Source organism: Grus americana, chromosome 1 (genome assembly GCF_028858705.1).
Source record: "Grus americana isolate bGruAme1 chromosome 1, bGruAme1.mat, whole genome shotgun sequence".
NCBI classification, from domain to species: Eukaryota; Metazoa; Chordata; class Aves; order Gruiformes; family Gruidae; genus Grus; species Grus americana.
In genome coordinates, this window is record NC_072852.1 from 153,091,072 (window position 1) to 153,112,518 (window position 21,447).

At 41.3% G+C, this 21,447-nt stretch overlaps 1 protein-coding gene across 10 annotated transcripts in view; it reads right to left on the reverse strand.

Annotated features, from left to right (window-relative positions):
* Positions 1-21,447, reverse strand: part of MCF2L (MCF.2 cell line derived transforming sequence like) — a 164,624-nt gene that overhangs the window by 119,780 nt on the left and 23,397 nt on the right. Inside the window, exon 1 of one of the 10 annotated variants that reach the window (XM_054830684.1) lies at positions 10,261-10,849. The exons of the other annotated variants lie outside the window; for them this stretch is intronic. Within the exon in view, the coding sequence (XP_054686659.1) occupies positions 10,261-10,339 (79 nt within the window). The 5' untranslated portion in view covers positions 10,340-10,849. Of the gene's footprint in view, positions 1-10,260; positions 10,850-21,447 lie in introns of those variants that run through there. 10 annotated transcript variants of the gene reach the window in all.

Consider the following 21,447-nt stretch of genomic DNA (forward strand, 5'->3'; position numbering starts at 1 on the left):
GGTGGCCCACGCAGACCCAGACAGGCAGTAGGACAGGATCTGCAGGGGGTTAGGTTCTGCAAACCCCGGGCACAGCACCCAGCGTGGCCCAAGCTCCTTGCAGAGGACAGTGGTGTGCACATGGCGAGGTTGTGAGGCCTCACAAAGGCTACATGAACAAAAATAGCCCCCATATGACTACCCCACAGCAGGAAGCAGGGAGAAGGGTTAGGAAAGAGCGGAAAGTAGGTGTACACCTTGTCTCGCGTCCTTTTCTTCTACGTGTATCTTTAAACCTGAATACTACATACTGCATTTGCTCCTATTTAGTGTCAAAGGGCTAACTCACTATACCAGTCACGTATCACATGTCTCACATGTCACGGAAACTCACAGACAAGTTGTCAAACCAGCAAGGCTGCTGGTCCAGGGTGGTGGTGACATTGAGCGGGAAGGCTCCTCTCTCCCATACCACCGCCTGCTCCTGCTTCCCTTCTCAGGCAGGACGCACACCAGAGAGCCACCAGCAACGCTGCAGCTCAGGCAGTGTCCACGTGCAAAACATCAGGAGCTACTTGATGGGAAAGGATGGGAGAGGAAATCCTGAGGGAATGTGGGGGAACAGGAGGGGCTTCTCTGCGATGCAAGTGCCAAATGGTAACACCCAGATCCCTTCCTGCCTTGGCAGCCACACATCGGGACTGTCTCAAATACCTGTATTTCCCTTCAGACTACTCTTGGATCTCTCTAAACTCTCACCCTCCCTAGGGGATAAAAATTTAAATCCTGCCTGTTCTTACCAGCTCCAATATGGGTTCCCTGCAGCATCATATACATGTCAGGCAGAGTCTTTACTGACTTCAGTCCTGGACCATTACCCTAAAAGAACCATTGCGGGGGGTGACAGGGTGTTAAAAAATATTGTCAAATAAAACCCAGAGTAATTGTTCTGTTTCCATGTTTTAAAAAGCAAGTGGTAGGGTGGAGAAAAGTTTATTCCCGATTTTCTGAAGGCTGGATGGGAATGTTAGTACTACTTTAACTTAGATAACTGCTAAACACACTGTGCAAAATTAACAACATATTATATAATGCATACCTTCACTCTCCTGATACAAAATGTATGGCAGCCCTCTGTGCCATCCAGCTTTTACCACACCTTTTTAATTCCCTGTTAGATCTTCAAAAATGTAAACAATTGCTTTGAAAATCATCTCTACCTGCCACACTGAAATAATTCATCTTCTGTCTTCATACAACAGAGAGAAGCTGTTTCTATTAATATCCAGCTCCCGCTCCAGGCTGTGCGCTCTCAAAGCAATTCAGGTATACTCTTTTCAAAGGGACCGACTGTGAAGCAACGATGGCACTGAAGTTAGAAGCAGATATCAATGTCCTTGAAAGGCAAGTAAAGCATGAGCTGGGGGTAAGAAACACTGAAGAGACTCAGCAGAAGGAAATTAAGAAAGTATACAATTAGAAAGCTGAGAATGCTATGTGTTGTTTTGTATTTTTTTCTTACCTTTACTTCATAAATTACTTCACAAGTGATTTGTCTGATGTGGAAATGACCATTTTTTTTCTGTAAGCTGCTGATACCACGTCGGACACCATCAACAACTTCAATGGCTTCCTCTTGCTCTCTCCAATGCACTCAGATGCTCTTTGCTTCTCTTTACCTTCAAATCTCTAGTAGCAGAACTCCAAAGTACATCCCACAGGTCACTTGCAGCCTCAGCTGCCTTTGCACAGAACCCAGAAAGGGAATTTTTTACTCTGGCTGTCCTCGACAAAACCAGCTGTGCCAGGATCGCAGTAAATATCTGGGTCCTGAGCAGACTGGAGCTGTCTCATAATTAGAGCCCGGCATCTACTCAAGCATGAATTACGTAATGATGATGAATTTTCACCACTCTTGTGATTCTGTGTATGTAGGTCATATTCCATCATAACTATTAAACATAAAGCTATTGTGTTTCAGAGACTGTATTATGGGGGCCCCAGCTTCATGTCCTACTAAATGACTGTCTATGAGCAAAACAGCCAGAAAATCTTTTTATACTACTTCATTTCTGCCAGCTTACTATTCTTATCCAAGCTGCAGAAACACACACACATACACACCTGGTTTGCTTCCCTATCCCATCTTTCTTCTCTTCTTCCACGGTCAACAGTCCCCAAAGTAAGGAAAATCCCTCTCTCAAACACAAACATGCTTTTTTCTCTACTTTGTTTCACTGAATGTTTGTGTGGGAGCTTGTTTTTTCTCTGAAGTATTTTTACAGGAATAGACCATTTTATATAAACGTACTTGGCCATTACAAATATGCTGGACATCTGAGTAAAATGTGTCAAAAAAGTGAAATGCTAAGTAAAGAAAGCATCAAGCTGCGTTTGTTAAATCCATTGGGTAATAACAGCCAAGTTACAGACTCGGCTGGAAGCTGAAAACAAAACCCGGCAGAACGAATTACGCCGTGTTTGGAGAGAGAGGTGCGTGGTATATGGCAGCGAGAGGGGACAAGATGGGTAAGTCTTGCCTTGCCGCACAGCAGGCGCCTGCCTGAGAGTTCAGGCATTTCTCAGAGGCAGGCAGGGAGTTGGACAAACCCACTCTTAGTTTTCATCTCACCACATGAACACCAAATGAGTTTCTCCATTCTTCACTGCAATAAATCTGAAAATTGAAAATGCTGACATAATGGAAATAGGGAATAATCAATTCAATTACAGATACTCAGGGGCAGCAGGATACAGAGCCGTAGGGAACATTACAGTTTGGCAGGGCCTTTCAGTGGCAGTTGCTTCGGGAGGTGCCATGACTGTAGTAACACATGCAAGGTAAACACAGAAAGAGGAAACAAATGAGTCATGCAACATGCCAGTTCATTTAGTGTACTGCATGGGCCAAAAGCTGATGCAAGGCTGGGTTTGCAAAGCCGCTGTTAAAACACAGGCATGTGACATGAGGTAACCTCATCCAACTGGGTAAGTAACACAGGGCAACATGGAGCGACAACCAGCAGCCCAGGACAAACTATTGACCAAAGTAAAGCACTTTGCCCAGCCCAGAAGCCAGACACAGAATTATTTACAGAAAGGCTGTAATATATTGTTTGATGCTTTTAATAACAAAGGATGTAGCCTGAAGAGTCATTTTTAAAATCAGCTATGTGTATTCTCATTATTTTCTGTTTATATCAGTTATCCTGTTGCTTCATATGCAAAGCCACCTTCCCTTTAAATTCATCAGGCTACAGGCAGGAGTTGAAAGAAAAGCAAGATACATTTCTGGCTCAACAAGAGTTGACATTATAGAAGAACTAGAACAGTCACCTCTTGGTGCAAATTTTCTGCCTGCTACATGAAGTGATGAAGACAGAAAGACTTTTAGTAAGACTGGCACTTAGCAAATGCCTCAAGCACATGAAGGGGGACGGTGCTTACGCCCCTAAAGTAACAGCACAGGTGGAAAACAAGAGCCTACCTACCACACCGCAGTGCGGTTCTCAACTCGCCAAACCCCTATTTGTTCAGGTTATCAATTTTAAGAAGTCAGATTGCTGCCAAACAGCATTACATACCTACGTCCTCAAAAACAGGCAGTACCATGCTGCACTGTGCTTTATCAGCTTACCACAATTTGAGCACCACGTTCTGCTAAGAAGCTGCCTTCCCCTGTGTCCTCAAAGGGATTTAACTGCAGACGGTCCCGTCACACTGGCTCCTCCCAAGCTCAAACACAATCAGCTTTCACATGAAGATAGCAACGGTTGGGGATGGGTATCACAAGGCTTCTCCATTTCAGCTTTCTCGCAGCCAGTTCCACCTTTTGTGTGACCAAATTTGACACCTCTCCATCATAGCACAGGATTCATTGTGCCCGACTCCTTGCTGCTCCAGGGAACCATGTGGGAAGCCCAACAGTCAGCTCCACACCCCTGGTACACCACAACTCGAATAGTATTTCCTGTCGGTCATCAAGAAGCTCAAAGCATTACTACAGGAACTTAAAAGCCACAAAAAGACCAGCAGAGACAGATTAAGGATATAACTAATATCCAAGATTGCTGTAAGTGAGGGGATCTATTGTCTGAAACTGCCCAGACTGTGCAGTAAGTCAACCTCCGAGATGATGATCCTGTCTCTGCCTATGCCCAGGACGGCGTGCTTATGCTGACTCTTCCACAAGGCTGGAGCTGGCTGCACCCACAGTGCTGCTAAAGGCAATGTTAAAGGCTGGACTACCAGGACTACCTGGCAGTTTGCCTTAAACACAATGCCTGCATTCCTATGTGTGGTGAGCCACGTGGCTCATGTTTGAGCTATGCAGCCATGGGGATAACTGGAGAATTTAGAGTGTGGTCAAAATAGCTAGCATAGTATTGCAGGCTTCCCTCGAGACCTACAAGTGATTAATCCACACAAAAGTACCCAAGATCATGCTCTGTCTGACTGAAATAAAAGCATATCTGGCTGATATTTAATAGGATAAGACAAAAGAAACTATGAATTAAAGTGGCTTTACCAGATATTGTAAAACAGCAGGCTCAAACTTCCAGCTGGAATGCACTGTTTCAGATACTGAAAACCTTAAGAAGTTGTTGGGCTGACTCATAAACAACAAAACCACGAGTAGCTCACTTGATCTGCTTTGTTAAAGGAAAAAATGAGTGACCCCACAGGTCAGCTTAGAGCAAACACCTTGAAGGCAATGCAGCCTGTTACATATTACACCCCCATCCCTGCGCCGTGCTGTTCCTCTTGTGCAGAAGCTCCCTGTTATTTGATATGCACAAGGTAATCCAGCAGCTTGGCTCTCTGCGGTTGTAAGCGTGGCAGGCAGCTGTGCCAGGCACTCTTGCCAAGAAAGTATTCTGAGTCACTATGATAATAAAAATGCATCAAAGTAACAGGTTTGTTGATTTTTTTTTTATTTATTTCATATCATTAAGTACCTAAGTCTGGGCAGGGATTTCCTGGTTCTGCAATCTTTAAGTATATATACCCAAACCCCACAGACTGAATGAGAGACTGACAATTATGAATCCTGCCATCCTCTGAAAAGCCACTCTAAATGTGCATTGTTCACTGTTGAATGCCTATTTTGCCCCAATCTCCTGTTGTCTGTTGAAAGATAGCCTCACAGATTGCAGTTTTCCTACTGTAGTTCAGCAACTGCCATTAAAATCAGTGAAAGACCGGGGCAGATGATGTGATACGAGAGGTCACATGGATATAAGAAGTGCACATGGATATAAAGTCAAGTGGGCTTTTTCTTTTTTTATTTTTTCATTGTATGTAAAAAAAGAAACCCTACTGAGCTGAAATATTTTGGGATGCAATTTTTAAGCAACAATAGTTTGGTTAAAAATAAAATGTAATCAACCTTAATGTTGATCAAAATATTTTTTCCTCAGATTACCAAAAAGGCAGCTCTCTCTAATGAAGACAAGATTGCTGCCAACTCTCCACCTTACTCCCACCAGTTTCACTAGATCCAGCTGTTTCAGTAGTAAAATAAAGATTTTGATTTAGGCCATAACAAGTGCATGCAGAAGCCATAACAGTGCATGCTCATAGAAAACATGACCAATCCACTCCTAACTGCTTAATTGTGTTTGTTCAACTGCAGCTCCCACCCTTATTCTTGACATTTTAAACCTCATGACAGGAAGATCATGCCTGCTCTATACCCTCTGGCCTGGGAAATCAGAGGCATCTTTCATGGTTAAGCTCAACATGGGGACAGGGAAGCTGCAATGAAAGGCCAGCAAGCTAATACCAGGCAGAAGCATCCCCTGCTACCATTAAATGCCACCTGGGCACAGCAGATGTGCAACCAACCTGCAGATTTCAGAGCTCTCCACTGGATCTCTTCAACTCTACCAGCTACATAGAAAGCTGACAAAAATGCCAAGTAGTAATTTAATGCCCTTCACGCTCAGACCTGCCTGCCTGCCAAATTAACATGTGCACACAGAGTACTCTGCCACATGCAGAAAGATTTTTTTTTGGTTCCCAAACTGGAAAATCAAATGAACCGAGGACAGATGTTACAAGGGTAAGAAAGAGCAGGCAAGCTCACAAAAGACTAGGAATGGGGAGGAACACAGAACAGGTCTTTCCAGCTACCCACAACTTTATAATGTCCCTTCAGTGTGCCTGAGGGTGTCCCCATTGCTCCTTGCAGTAAGCCAACTCTTTCCAGTGATGTCGGGCACTTGGAGGTGGTATGAGTCCATTCTTCCTACATCTGTTCCTAATTTGTCAAGACAGGTGAGCCCCCCTTCCAAACTTCAAAAGCCTGCCTGTCAAGAAGACAAAGCCAGAGAAACAAAGTGTAAAGTTTTGACCCAAATTGTGAATATGACAGAAAATCTGGGGCTACTGAAAAGTGACTGAAGCTGAAATGGCTAAGGGGTGCTACCTGTACTTAAAATACTAGCACTGCATATGTATTTACTGAGGAACTACATACATGTTTATCATCTTTGATTTGCAGGTGTTTCTTCTTTTTGCAGAGTGCTGAAATTTTGTTTGAGGAGAGGAAACAGATGGTAGCTGTACTAGTGGCACCTTTCCAAGGTGGAAAGAAACCATTAGCAGGGCTACTACAGGCTTAAGGGTAAGAATGCCAGATTCGTATTGCCTGTTTGCATGAATTAGACAACACCATCACTGCAAGGCTTCCAAGCTCAGTGCCGATGCAAATGCGAGTGGTGACTGACAGAAAGAGCTGGTGCCTTAACGCTGTTTCTGTATCAGTCAGAGCAAACGGAGTCCTAAGCAGAAAACCTACGGCAGACAGTAATGTGCACAAAGTTTGAGGTTCCAGACCAGAACTATTTATAACCTTGGGCTTCAACCTCTGAGATACTGTTCCACAGGGAGGGGAAGCTCTGCACACAAACAGCAATTTGTGGAAGAGGGTCTAATTTAACACAGCAACAGAACTGAAAGAGAGGAAGAAAAGTAAAAACTATGGCCAAATGAACAGAAATGATGCAATTATCCATCAAAAAAATAAACATGAACAAAACCAGGACTTTACCTTTTTTTAGTGTCAATACTCATTTCACCATTTTCCTGAAAAAAAATCCACAAATCTAATGGGAAAAAAACCCACAACCTTAGGTAGCAATAGAGAATTTCTTAAATCACTTCTGCCTTTTTTTAGGGATTTATACGAACACAGGGAAAGCAATAGTCTGGTCATCCACGTCCAGGAGGCCGTTTGATAGAAGGGACATAACCGGGAGGACTGTGGAGCGTATGTGGGGGTAAACAGAGGAAGATGTCATGGGAGCACCCTCACTCGCTGTTTGAAGAGGGCAAGGTACAAGTTAATTTTGAACTGTGGAGCAGGAGTCAGAGAAGGAATATGAAGAGGATGATACTGTTAAACTAAAGAGCATGATCTTTATGACCTTAATAGCTAAATAGAACCAGAAGCAGAAGAAGATAATCTGCAAGGTGTTGGAGGATAAAGTGAAGGTGAGCAAGATGAGAAATAATCAAAGCTTTGCTAGAGAAAGCTGTCCAGATTTGTAAAATGCAGCAGAGAAAGGCACTCGAGGGATCCTGTGAGAGGATCACACATTCATGAGGGAGTAAGGAAAGGTCAGTAATTTACTATGGGGGCTGGGAGTGTGAGTAAATCCAAATTTAGTCAGAACAGAGGGAGCCGAAGGACCACTGAGGAAAGTGCTGGTGTGGCCGTATGGGATGAGTAGCCCAGAAAGGCTGCATCAGCACCAGACACAGGGGACTTGCTAGCAGGAGAGCAGCCAGAGGCGGAAAGGCTGTTGTGGTAAAACAGCAAAAGATTATGGGCTGCAACTCAGATTTACCCTACCTAACCTGAGGCATTGGGGAGATGCTAGGTTAGGAGCGGAGCTACTCCAGGCTTCTCCCAACCAAGGGAAGGATGGGTGCACCTCAGAAGGTGGAAGAACTTCCTTTCTGAATGTGCCCCCTTCTCTCCTTTCCACGCACATGGATTTTAGGTGAATTCATCTTCCAGCTTAGATGCTTAAAACTACCTGGGACGAATCTCAGCCTGCTTACTGTATCTTTCAGAAGAACAAGTGAAGGAAGAGGAATAGTCTTTTTTCTCGGGTCCTACAAAGGAGAGAATCCCTTGATGCCTGAAGGTGAATAGCTGCACTACGGGGCAGCCTGGGGAACCTTTGCATTTCAATTACTCCTGAGCAGGGAGCTATTGAAAAATGGGCTTGGAAAAATCCTGCACGGGATCTAGGGCTGTTAAGGAAATCTCTGCTTACAAAAGGTTTCTGAGTCAACAGAAAGACAGCTGTGAAGCCAGACAGTAGATAATTTGACTCAAGGACAGAGTGTAGTGCAAGAATGGGAGACAGCAACAGTGAAATGGTCTGAGCAACCTGAAAGTAACAAATGGGGGGGAATGGAGAAAAAGGAAAACTGAAACAGTTACCTATAAATACAATCACTGGCTGTAGAAAAGAGGCTGCCTTTGGCTTGGGCATACCCACACAGAGATTACAGACAGGCAGAAAGAGAAAGTGGAGGGGGAGGAGACGGACCAGCTAAACCCCATGAACATGACATTGGCAGTAAAGTAACAGCTGCTTTTTTTTTTTTTTAAACATGCAAGTTTAACAAGCTAAATATCAGCACACAATCAGAGCCTGCCAGCAAGTGTGAAAAGAGCACTTGGAGCCACTGGTGGCTTACATGAAGGTCACAGTGTACCTACATCTGCACAGCTGAGAGACAGGCGATGTCACAGGCAAACCAGCCAGCCTGCTGCCAGTCTGGAGGCTCCTTCCTCTTCAATTCAGGAAGAAAAAGAAAAGGCTCCCATGTTCCCAACCAATTCTAGCATACATTATTAAAATTTATCTTGCCTCAGAAAAACTACAGCAACGATTTCAAGGGAGTGGAAAAAATAATGTACAAATTATTAAAATGAACTGCAAAAGACAGTATGCCCTAGCAAATATTAGGCTGACTTTCTTCTTATTTAAACATTCAGAAAATCAAAACAGGCAATAAAATGAATATCCAAGCATTTAATAAAGACATGTTTTGAAAATAGGAAGATAATCAGGGGAAAAGTGCATAGGAAAGACAAGGAAGGAGAAAATAGTATGTATGGTGACCTTTAATTGTATTTAATGCTTGTTCTCATCAGATTAAGTCTTGCTTTTCCCCCAAAAAAACGTTATTCAGAAGGTAAAATACCTACTTCCCCTACCAGGAAAACTGATACAGCTAATCTGTCTATTCCACATTTGTCATGTAATCTATCTGTTCATCGGTACAGCATCAGCCATCTTGCTACTTATCTCCTTGTAACACACGGAAATTGAAAAAGCTGAAAAAGTCACCCTTAGGAAACAGAGGAGCAGGGAAATGGGAAGAAAAAATTCAAGTTTTGATACTGCAATGAATAATACCTTAAATATTCTGTATCAGCAAACCAATGGTTTGCCTCAAATGACAAGATGCAAGACTTCTGACATCTGTCAACAGACTAAGAATAAAGGGCAAAAGAAGTAGTTTCAAAGGATGCAAAAACCACATCTCTTTCCAGGTAACTTTTTATTCTGAAATATGTTTACATCTCTGCATAAGCAACAGCCAGATCCACTCCTAGATCTACTCACAGATCACCTTACTGTACAATGCTGTTTAGTTCTAGTTTTGAACACATAAACATTCACATTTTCAAGAAAATGAGAAAATCAGAAATCACAACAACCTTTCTACAATGCTAAAACCCATTTTCGGAGATCCGCTGCAATTTTTAATCCATACAGTCATAAAACTAAATTTACCACGATTAATACATTCAACTCTTCATTCTCATGGAAGTGCAAGACCCACCCAAAATTCTAGCTGCAGTGCCTTACAGTTAGCCGGGCTGTTCACTGCTTCCTGAGCCCCGTTCTGCTAGACAAATCTGTAATTCCCCCCACTTTTTAGCTACAGCTAAGTCAGAGATAAAGGAATCAAGACCCATTTAGAGTATTTGACTGGGCTAGCAGCTACCCAAAACTATTCAAGAGGACCTTCTAAAGCTAGCCTCATGAATATCTAAGCACTAAAAATGTTAATTAGTGTTAATATAAACAAAAGTTTAACCTGGTGACAAAAGCTCTTAACGTTTTTTTTCCTATTAATTCGAGCATGCATAAATAATGCTAGTCAGATTACCAGGCTTTTCTGTAAATCCTACAAAATCACTAACAGCATCCACACAACACATTATTTAAGACCAGCAGCTCCTCCTACCAGCGCACTGGGAAACCGCATTTAATCTTTGCATCAATTCTTCTAGGGCCATTTCTTCAATTTTCAGCCAGCATCTCATTCTCTGATAAAACAAAAAGAATCCACAGCAAACATACTCCCCCTGCTCCAAGAATGAAGGGAAAGGGGAGGAAAAAACCCACAAAAAACCAAACTCAAATCAGACCATTACAGCAGTGCTTCGCGGCCCTGCATTTCAATTACTCCTCACGGATCCCCCCTGGGCACAAAGGCAGGCAGGAGTACACGTTCCCTCCTGGCAGTGCCTGGCTGAGGCGGGCGCTGCTTGAAGCCAGAGCCGTGAATGTTAACGACAGCAGAACCGCTTAAAACTTCTCTCCCCTCCTCTGCGTATGGGTTTGCCCGCAGTGGAGTCCTCAAAACGCCAGAATTAATGCGAAGCGTTGATTAGCCGACGTATCGCCAGTCTCTCCCAGCCCGCAGCGAGCGCTGGGAAGGGCTTGCGCTCGATCGGCAGCGCGGCGAGGGAACGGCGAGCAGCGGGAGCTCGCAGAAAGCCCCGTCCTCAGGCTTACGTGAACGCTGGGCTCCTTCCTACCTTCGTGCCGGTCTGCTGCAGGGTGAGCGGCTGCGGAGGAAAATGCCTTCCCGCTGACAACGCCAAGGCTATTCTCCTCTCGCCAGCCCGCGCGATGCCTTTGCGTTTGAAACGGTCAGTTTTGAAGGCTGAGGACTTAAAATTTCCTTTAAACACAGCCCGGACTCTTTGGAGGAGCTTGACTGCTTAAATGTTGTGCCTCGGCAGTCTCGGTAACTCTATTTCCCTTTCCCTTAGGCAAAGGGGTTTTAGAGTTAGGGGCCGTATGAGGTATATACAAGAGAAGTGCTGCCGAAGTTCTCTAGGAAAAGCAAGCCTAATAGCCAGTAAACTTCTGTTTGGGTACATCACCACTGGAAAACTTTTAAAGATATAGAAAATCCTACAAAACTGAAAGCCGTACACTGCCTCTCTGTATGACTGCTCCTCGTAATTGATTCTCAGTGCTTTTATACAGACTGTTTCACAACTTTCAAACTATGAGGCTTTTAACACTTTCCTTTTTCAAGATTATCTCGATGCCTACTAAATCTCATTATTGGCACGTTTTTTGATGATAGTCAGCTGAATTCTCCAAGTCTGCTAATCATCCTATTGGTTTTAGTTAATGTCCTCTTATATTTTAGCCATTAAAATAAATAAATGGTTATCTAGGGCTAAAAGATTTAAAAAGGGTCTTTTTCTGTACACTTAAAAGGACTGTGCTGTGTTATTTAGGACAAAGATTCTTTTCTACAGATTACAGCAGGCAAAAAGCAGCAGTCCTTCCCAGGAACATATATCAATACCTGTGAGGACTTGTTCATAACTCTCAACCATATAATGTTATTACATCGGAGGGCATGAACTGAAAGAACTTTTTTTAAGAGGACCCATCAATTTATCTGGGCTTCCTTTGTCAATAAAATTCATTGAGATCATATTTAAATATTCATTGTAAAGTCTCACATTATTTCCACTCTAAGTATGATGGGCCTACAGCAGGTCCATGTATTATATATTTTCATCTCTATATTAATAGAAATGAAAAAATTAAGTCTTCAGTCAAGCTTTTGCATAACAAGGTATTACGACAGAAATACAGCACCTATAGGGACTCAATATGGAAAAAGTATTTAGGTTTTGAGAGCTGTTTCTGATCGCATTTTTGCAAAGGAACAAGTGATCTGCAGCGAGACCATGATTACCAGGTCAGGCTGTGGCCGTTCAGGTGGTAAACCACGAGCAAAGGAACTAGAAGAGACATGCAAGTCTGCAGGTGCGTACGGATAGCCGAGGCTTGTTTCGAAACAAAGGCTGTGGGACAGAACACCGCATCCAAAGACAGACCAGGGAGAAGTCCAGATGTCAGAAAGTCAATGGGACTTGTTGACTGCAGCAAGTTAAAGGCCTGCAACATTTTAGTGTATGCAGAACAACTAAATTCACTTGTAAGATTACACTATTTCCCACCACAGCAAGAAGTGCAGGAGACTTACTCATTCATGACCATCTACTGCAATAGAAGATGCTAGTTCAATCCCAGCTTTCCTTGAGTGTCCTGCCTCAATTCAATAACAATTTCACATTTTCCTTGGAGAATCAGCAAACTGCTTAAGCCTCCCATATATCACAAGGTCCATCTTTCCACAGTGAAATAACCTCCATGAAATAACAAATGAAAAGCAAGACACAAATGTAGTGATGAATTTTATCATGTCAGCCAGTCAACGTTCAGGATCACATGCACATAATATCTATTTATATTTGTGCAAAATAAATGGAGAACTCTAATACGCTAGTTAAACCTCAGTTATACCAACATCATCACTTCATATATACTTTGTACGCCTTCAAACAAATGCAAAACGTGTGGCACAAGCAGAGCATCAAAGCAAAAGGTTTCCGTTAGCTGGACTAAAAGTCAGTTTACCTAAAACTGTTCTTTTTGTTTAATCATGTTTATTCACAGAGATCAGGCAGCCTTGCTTGGAATGACAGAGTAGCAGGCTTAGGTGTAGTTTCTCTACGGAAGGAAACAGAGATACAGTATTTTCAATGCACTTAACCACAGAATGAGGGATTAGGAACCCTGCTGGTTTGAAACTGGAATCCAACCAAATAATCCATAGTTTCTGAATATCCTTGAGTCAGAGTAAACAGATCTCAAACTCATTAAAATCAACTCTTAACAAGAGGAGCCAGCTGAGCCTCCTTGCAACAAAAATCAAACCAGTACCTTACCCTGAGCTACCCAGGGAATCAAAACACTCCTGGAAATAACAGTGTCAGTATAGCTCAGGAACTAACCATTGCAATGTTTGTTCTCTTCAAGTTTGTACCTGAAGCCCCACGCCTCTGCAGGCCATCACAACAATCACATTAAGGAGTTAAACATGCCACTTCAGCCCCACACAGCTCATGTGAAATTAAAATTTGAGTGTGAAAGGACTGATGTCCAGTTCTAGCACTGAGAGTCTGTAACACAATAGGAAATGTTTTCATTTTTCATGTAAAATATGATTATTTTTAATATATATATTTTTTGTTTTTACTGAAAAATTCAAGCTGCTTATGGGATTCTGATTTTTACATTCTGCTAATGTATCGCCCCTAGCAAAAAATCTTCAGTAGTCCCAGGCAAGTCCCTGCTGCAGCAGAGGAATTCATACTGAAGTATAGCACTGTGTAGAAATACTTTCACAAAGAACTTTGAGGAACAAATGTCCTTTCAGTTCTTAGATGTTTAAAATGCAGTGAAAACATTTTTGTCAAATGTATTGCAGAATTTAATCAGTCAATGTCAGGGCTACATGGATGTAATACTTGACCTGATTTCTGCAGGTCTGTAACGATTTTCTTCTAAACTTCTATTGGGTTTGAAGGCACAACGACATTATTTTTTTCCTTCAGTACTCTACTTCGCTCTGGTTTTGGCTGTGGTCTTCAGCAAGCCTGTTCAAACACAGGAACACTACCCCTCTTATTTTCAAACAGCTTCAGCCAAAAAGCATTACCTAGTTTTTCAAGAAATTATAGCTATTTTGAAAATATTCCAGAAATAACATGTAACTATCCTCCTGTGAGGAGTAACCTTAGGCCATTAACATATAATCATGTAATGAGTTTTGCCTGAGCAAAAGATACTTGCAACAGTACACCTAAAGATTCCTCTGCTCACTTTACTTTGATCTCCACAATATAATTCGTCAGCAAGTTCCAAAATTTAATGATGTGCTCTGTGAAAAACTGCTTTTGTTTAAACTACCTTCCTGAAAATTTTCTGGGTGCCCCAGTTTGCCTTTTATGAAGTAGTGGGAAAAAAAAACAAACAGGAAATAAACACTCTCTATTCACTTCCCCAAGCCATTCATGACTATACAGACCTCCACTGTAGGTGATATTATGTCCCCTCCAATTGCCTTTTTACCAGACAGAAAATTTCCTACACTAATTAGTTCCTATTTGTACAAAAGCAACCCCATACCTCTGACTGCCTTCACCATGCCTCCACATACCCTAATTCTACTCTAACAAAGCAAACAAAACTGGACATGGTACTCAAGAAGCAGGCACAGCAGAGATTACACAGTGACATAAGGATTTTGTTGTTCTCAGTTTCCCTCTCAGCGGTTTGCAACGCTCTGCTTGCCTTTCAGACCAACACTGAGTGCCGACTAAGCTGCTGCTGTTTTCAGGAACTACCCACAATCAGTCGAGGTCTCTTGCTGAGGGTACAGCGTAGGGAATAGTGGTGTCTTTTCTCATATGCATCACTCTGTACAAAAAATTTCACCTACTCTACTGCTCAACCACTTCGCATCACCAATTTATCCTCTAACTATTTGCATTCAGCATTGAATTTGACTATTTTGAATAATTTCACGTATTTGCAAATTTTGTCTTTCCACTCTTCCTTTCCGTTTCCAGCTCATTTGGGATTACGTTGAATAGCTGAAGGTCCTGCAGAAATCCCTGCTTTACTCCACCAGTAATTCCCCTCCACCCACAGAAAACTGACTACCTAAAGCAACTCCCTGTTTCTTGTTTTTTAATCAATTATTAATCCATAAGAGGGCTTCCATTTTAACCTATAGGAGCTTAGTTTCTCTAACAGCCTGAGAGCAGCTGCAGTGGAAGAAATACTATTTATAGAATATAAAGTAGGACCACAAGAAATTAAAACACATACAGGTTTCCCTGCTGCTTTGCATGGGCCCTACCACATCACTTGCTGCAAAGAAAATGGGCAGAGCATATGGATACTTATGCCCATACAGCTGAATCCTCTGCCAACATCCCATACTGCTTTCCAGTGATACCACATGGTCAACGTCAGGCAGGCAAGTTTTTTTTTCTGGATGGCCCCAACATCACATGCCACAAAACTCTATAGACTGTGTAAGCAATGAAGCTACAGGCACCCACATCACCACCGCTCTCCTAAGACGCTGCACACATAGCCAGAAAGACTTACCTAAGCTGGGCTCCTGCAGAGCTGGAAGAGACCCATTGAATGTGGTTTTCATAATCTAGGTCTTCACAGGTCCTACCAAAAACTGCCACATACACCCACTGCACAAGAGGAATACTGATCCCCAGCCTTAAATAAAAGGGGAAAGAAAGGGGGGACAGGACAGATGATATGAAAGATCCAAACAGAAAATGCATTTTTAACATTTCAACCTCCTCTTGGCACCAGTTCTTCCTTCGTGAAGCAAAGGGATTTTTCCCTTTTATTTTTGTGAATGACTGAGTTCTCTTGGTAATTAGCCCAGTTAGGCTTTATTATGTAAAGCATCTGGGATTTGAAACTGGGATTCATAAGCAGAGATGGCAGTATTCTGGTTTTGGCAACACCTCACCCTTCCACAAGGAGAAAATTGTTCCTAGATTCACAATCTCAAGGAATACAGAGAACTTCACATTGTACAAGTCATTACCCTGCAAATACATGCAGAAAGGACAAAAACCAGTTTTTTCTTCTTAAAAACTTGACACTCAAACACTTGTACAAAGCCAGAGTATGGGCAAGGTTCATATAGGAGCACAGACTAAAGGAGCCTTCAGATGTGCAGGAGCATTTAATAGAGGATTTCACCAAAACTATGCTTTGTTTTACTAATATATTAATTTACCAAATCTCTGTTGAGTCCTCAGTGTCAGATTAACCTCCATAATATTTTCCTTTGAGAAAGCAAGTGCCGTACAGAAGAAAAGGCCCAGAAGCTGTTCTCCATGCTACCTCATCTGGGATGTGTGTTGGCTACACACAGGGACCAGGGAGAGGTGGTACCCGGACCAAGTACTCAGCAGTAGGGGAAAAGCTTTACCCTCACCCCCTTTCTACATAGGTGCTCCCCTTCCTTTCCATTATTGCTCAGGCCCATAGCTGAGAAGTAGTAGAAGATGGATGAAATGCAACACACTCATTTCTATTTGGTGACCTCTTCCCCAATTCAGCCCACTCTTGCTACAGCCCAGCTCCCAGTACTTTTGGTCTTCTTCCCTAAACATCTTTCTTCCCCCCTTTATCAATTGTAATCTAGCCTCTCCTTAAAAAAAAAAAATAAAATATCAAGATTAGTTCTTAAAGCTTAGCCACTAACTCTTCCATAATTCATTTCTTTCATATCCTGTATCTCGGTTTTACACTAGAGCAGCATTCCTTATACTTCTGTGAAGTTTTGTAGTTAGGAATCTTCAGCCAGAACGAATATACGATTGACCAGATCAAGAGTTTCGATACTTCCTAGCATAACGGGCAGGGTCTTCTTTTTTCCCAGCCTCCCTTGCTTGCATGAAGCAAAGAAATGAAACATCATTTGAATCTCTTCCACTGATCTTCTGTGTTTCTAAAGAGTGCCAAGTTTCCCAGTAACTGCTTCATTCAGTTTTCTTCTTCTTCCTCCTCTTTTGCCGTATGGGACCACATAATCATTGCAGAGCCAACAGCCTTGAAAGAGTTTATTTAGTGTAACACCTCCAACTGCCCTTTATCCCTCTTCAGTCTGAGGAGCTAAACTACCCAGATGCGCCAGCAGCTGCGCTCCTCTAGAAGCAGGCATGGCAATGAATGAATATTGCCTTTTCACCAGTGCAATGCCAAGTAAGACTCTACCTTTCTAAGTTTACTGCGATGTCTTTATAGATGGAGGAAGTGCTTTCTGTACCAAGTTAGGAAGACTGAAGATGGGAAGCATATAGGTAAGCAGGGAAAAAACTTGCTGCAAACAGAAGTAATATGGAAAGAAATGAAGTATCACTGTTATTTTCTTCTTCAGGACACTTCCGCAGGTATGTATAATTAAAGGAAAGGCCACACAAGGGAAACTGTCCTGCAACCCCTAAAAAAATGAAACTACAGTACTTTAAACATAGAAAAAAGTGGAAATCGGAGAGCTCTTGTTTTAGAAGAGCAGATATTGAAAGGTACCATTATTATTAAATACATGGCTAGAGTTAGTATTCTGTATTTAAATGCAGAAATGAAATGGATCCAGAAAAAATAAATCTTTTGTCTTCTCTTCTCTCAGTGGTTTTCTTTTCAAAGGAAATGCAGGATGAGGAGTCATAAAATTAATTTCTCACTCCCAAAAAAGTCTGTCCAACATTTTTTAAAGCTCAAGCATTTGAGGTCTCCTAAAAAGTATTAGACTTTAAATCAATCCCTTTTTGTGTGTGTTCATATTTGGAGTATTAAGAAAAGTCCAAATTTTATTACATGCCGCACTTTTTAAAAATCACTGTCTTCAAAGAACTGGCCATATACATAGAAGTTTAGCAAGCGTACCATTCAAGAGTCAGGGCTGATTTAAAACACTCTCAGGAAATTACTCTGTAACATGATATTTTACTGTCACTTATAATTGTTAATTTCACATACAATCAGCAATCTAAAAAGTATTCAGAATAATATTTCCAGGACCATTCAGTTTGATTGCACAGAATAAAACTGAAGTGCTTACCCCTGAGGCACAGGCTGACAAGTTTTATCACAGATAAAGAAGAAGGATGTCAGCTTTAATTTGGAACTTTTTTTTTTTTTTTTTAAATGGGATGTACCTTAAAATTTGACTGCCCTTTTCCACTGGTACATCTTTTAAAACGTGGCATTCACTGGAGCTTTAAGGTGACAGAAAGCTTTTTCCCCTTTTTAGAAATGGAAATAGTGAAATACTCAGGGACCGCACTGAGGATGTGGGAAAATTCATTTTGTGATTGGTCTGGCTGAGCTGCCCAGCTCTGGCAGATGTGTCTCCCCAAGGCTACTTACTATTCTGCCCTGGGTGCTGGCTTCCCTCCTGGACTGCACCCCAAGCACTGTTAAAGGACTTGGCTTTGTCTTGATGCAGATCAGGAAAATTTAAGTAGTCTCAAAAAACATCCAGGAATAGGGAAATCATTTCCAACAACCCCAGCAAGGGTATTTAGCCTGCAGCCAAAGAGGCCAAACCCAAAACAAGATCTCAGTCTTGCTGCAGAACACTTGCACTCACCACGGGTCCTTCAATGGTGCCTTTGTGTCCTTCACAACAGAGCTTGAAAACTTCTCTGCGTACATTTCTTTAACAGGCCCATTCCCCTGTCCATTTTATTGCATACAACCCTCAAAAACAAAAACAAAACCCAACCGAAACCACCACACATTATTTTCTTAGTCTGGTTATTTGTGTTGATGGATGCTTAATACAGGAAAGAAAGACTACATCAGATCTTGTTAAAAGTGGCAGGAGATTGCAAGTAGGAAAAAAAATGCCTCTGAATCAAAAAAAAAAAAGCTTTTGTAGACAATTACAACTTTTTCATTTCTTGACAAGCAAAAATCACTATGTCCAGTTCACAATGATTTGGGGTGTTTTTAATTAAAATATGAAATAGTGAACATTTTCAGATCCCATTGTTTTTTCCATTTAATATTCTTCAGAGAAGACACTACTTCCCAAACCAGCCAAAGTAAATTGATCTTTCCTGGGAGCTGGTCTACACAATACCTCAGTAGATAAGAGAAAATGATGGCTCTTCAGTTTATAGTTTCTCTGCCTTCACTATGGTAAATCTGTCAGAAAGGAAAAAGTCATCTAGGCTTCTTTACATTGTAAGCCACATCCAAAACGCTTTCATGCTTTCTTGAAATGGAAAGATTGAATTTTTGCTTTAATAGGCTTCCGAAAGTGTTGCTGTTAGTTTTCTTGAAGGACCACAGCCCTGAATAGTTACTGTTTTTGAAAGAAAAATGTAAGCATGCATGTATACATTTCCTTGCTATTTTGATTATGTACTGCTGTTGCTTTTTCTTATTTTCTCTCCTTCACTTTTACAGCTATTTCCAATCCATTACAAGGATTCTTTTGTCAGTGACAAGCTTAATGCAATGGTGTTTATTTTCACTTTCTTTGCCTTTAAAATGCAGTAAAAAGTAGTGTTTTTTAACAAAGCATCTGTTACACATAAGAGGTTGAATGTGCTTCAATATCAAATAATTTTTTAAGCTTTATGATGTCTAGATACTTTAAAAAACATCTTTTGAGTGTAGTCGATCACAACCACAACCAAGAGCCGGCTTCATAAATCCACAAAGATTAACACAGAGAGACAGGCTCACAGACAGACCCATCCCCAGTGCACAGTACACCATTTCTTATTTCAACTCACGAGACATGTTTGTTTCGAACCCTATCCAATGCTGTCAGGTCAGCTGCACAGTTATTGGTAACTAATAATCTCCAAGATGCACCAACTGGTGCACCAAAGTATCTTCAACACTGGTATTCTCAACAGTTGCTTTGTAATCACACTGTTCTTGCGCTGTGTTCTGTTGTCCGCTGAGTTACATCATGTTTTATGAAACTTAAAGTTGGAAGTGAGACTTCCACAAAATTTCAGGTTCTGTACTCTTGCCATTTCTCAAGTTCAAGTTTCTTTCTGCAAAGTTGTGCTCTCAGAGTTCTTCTCTTTACAAGACCAGTTTCAACAGGCTGAAAATGACTTGCTCCTTCAGCTGCGGATTCAAAGGGTATATCTACAATGCTGGTTTTGGTTCTGCTCCAGTCAGGTGTTATTTACAACAACATTCAAAAAAATTATGACAATAAAAATTTTAGAAGTACACCAAAATTTCCAAGAAAGTAAAGGAAAAATACTTGAATATGTCAGACAAACTACAGTATCTCACACTATTTCATTGTACATGATCATATATTTGTCATAGCATACAATGCTTCTGCGTGATTAATGTCAGGCCTGGAAAGAACTTCAAGGAAAAAAGAATTATGGTACCATATGCCCCTTTCCAAGACAGCAGATGTATAATGGACCAGTTTCCAATCGTGTTCCTGTAGACTTCATGGCAATGCCTGGCTCTCTGAAGGAGAACATTTTGACCCTCTTCACCACTCCCACCTGTGTACCCAAGAGGAAGAGCATTTTCAGAGATGAATACTGTCAATGCATCGGCAGAGCACAGGCGAGCACAGCAGGGAGAATAGGGAGGCTAGAATTATGAAATATAATTTAAAAGCTGCAATTCCAAAGGGCAGCATATAGAGGAGGCTTGAGGATGCCAGACACTGTGCACTGGAAGGCCTCACTTGAAACTTTAGCTATACCACACCAACGCACATGAAAGGAAAAGTCTCTTTGGTCCCTAGAGACTGATCTGCACTAGCATCTCCCTAATAGCCATTTACTTCCTTGAAGATCTTGACCAAGCCTTTAGAGGGCATTAAGGAAATAGTCACCTTTGCATCTGTGGTTATTACTACATTTGGATGTGCAATTACTAGGATCACTTGCTACAAAAGCAAAAATCACTAAGTAACTTTGGCTGGAAGGCTCTACTGGGTAAAACCAAAGAAATGCATAAACAACCTAGCAAATAATGTTTGAAATTATGTTATCAAATACAGAAGTTACATATTCTTTAACTATTCAAAAGCTTTCCATAACACAATGTTAACCGTAAAAACTGTTATCCTACTTTGTGTTTCTAAATATCATATTTCTCTTCACTGTCACATATATGTGCAAATGGGATGTCTTGTAAAGTAATTAGCAGTGGTGTGGTAATGGGTTGCAGGCAAACAGCTCAAAAAGTAGAAGTAGTTATGTTATTAGATGGTTTAACTTCAATTTTATTGTTTTCATAATATTAGGCAGCATGCTGTTCAAGGAACTGCACTGTTTGCTTTACAATAGAATAAATATTTTTGTATTAATTTTCTAGGTTTTTAAATGTGTAGAGGCAATAAGGATAGGATAAGATTCGGAAAATAGATCATGAATAACAGCTGACATACAAATAATTATTTCACTCTATTTCTATCCCTTTCTTTCCTCTCCCACTGACATTTGCAAAAGAGTATTTAAAACTAAAGAGTAGTTTCTCATGGAAAAAAGAAAGTATCCGCCTACCCCCCCCACCTCCTCAATCCCCAAATAGGGTCAGTTTGTATACACAGAGCACATAGACTATTCTAATGTAATATTAGTAACTTAGCACCCAAAGCAAGTAGTAATAAAAGAAAATCCATGAAAATCTCACTTCAAATCCTTTCTAGAGAGAGAACTCTTTAAAAAGATTAACTCAGCAATGGCAGGCAACATTACCCATGGGGGGAACACGCTATGGT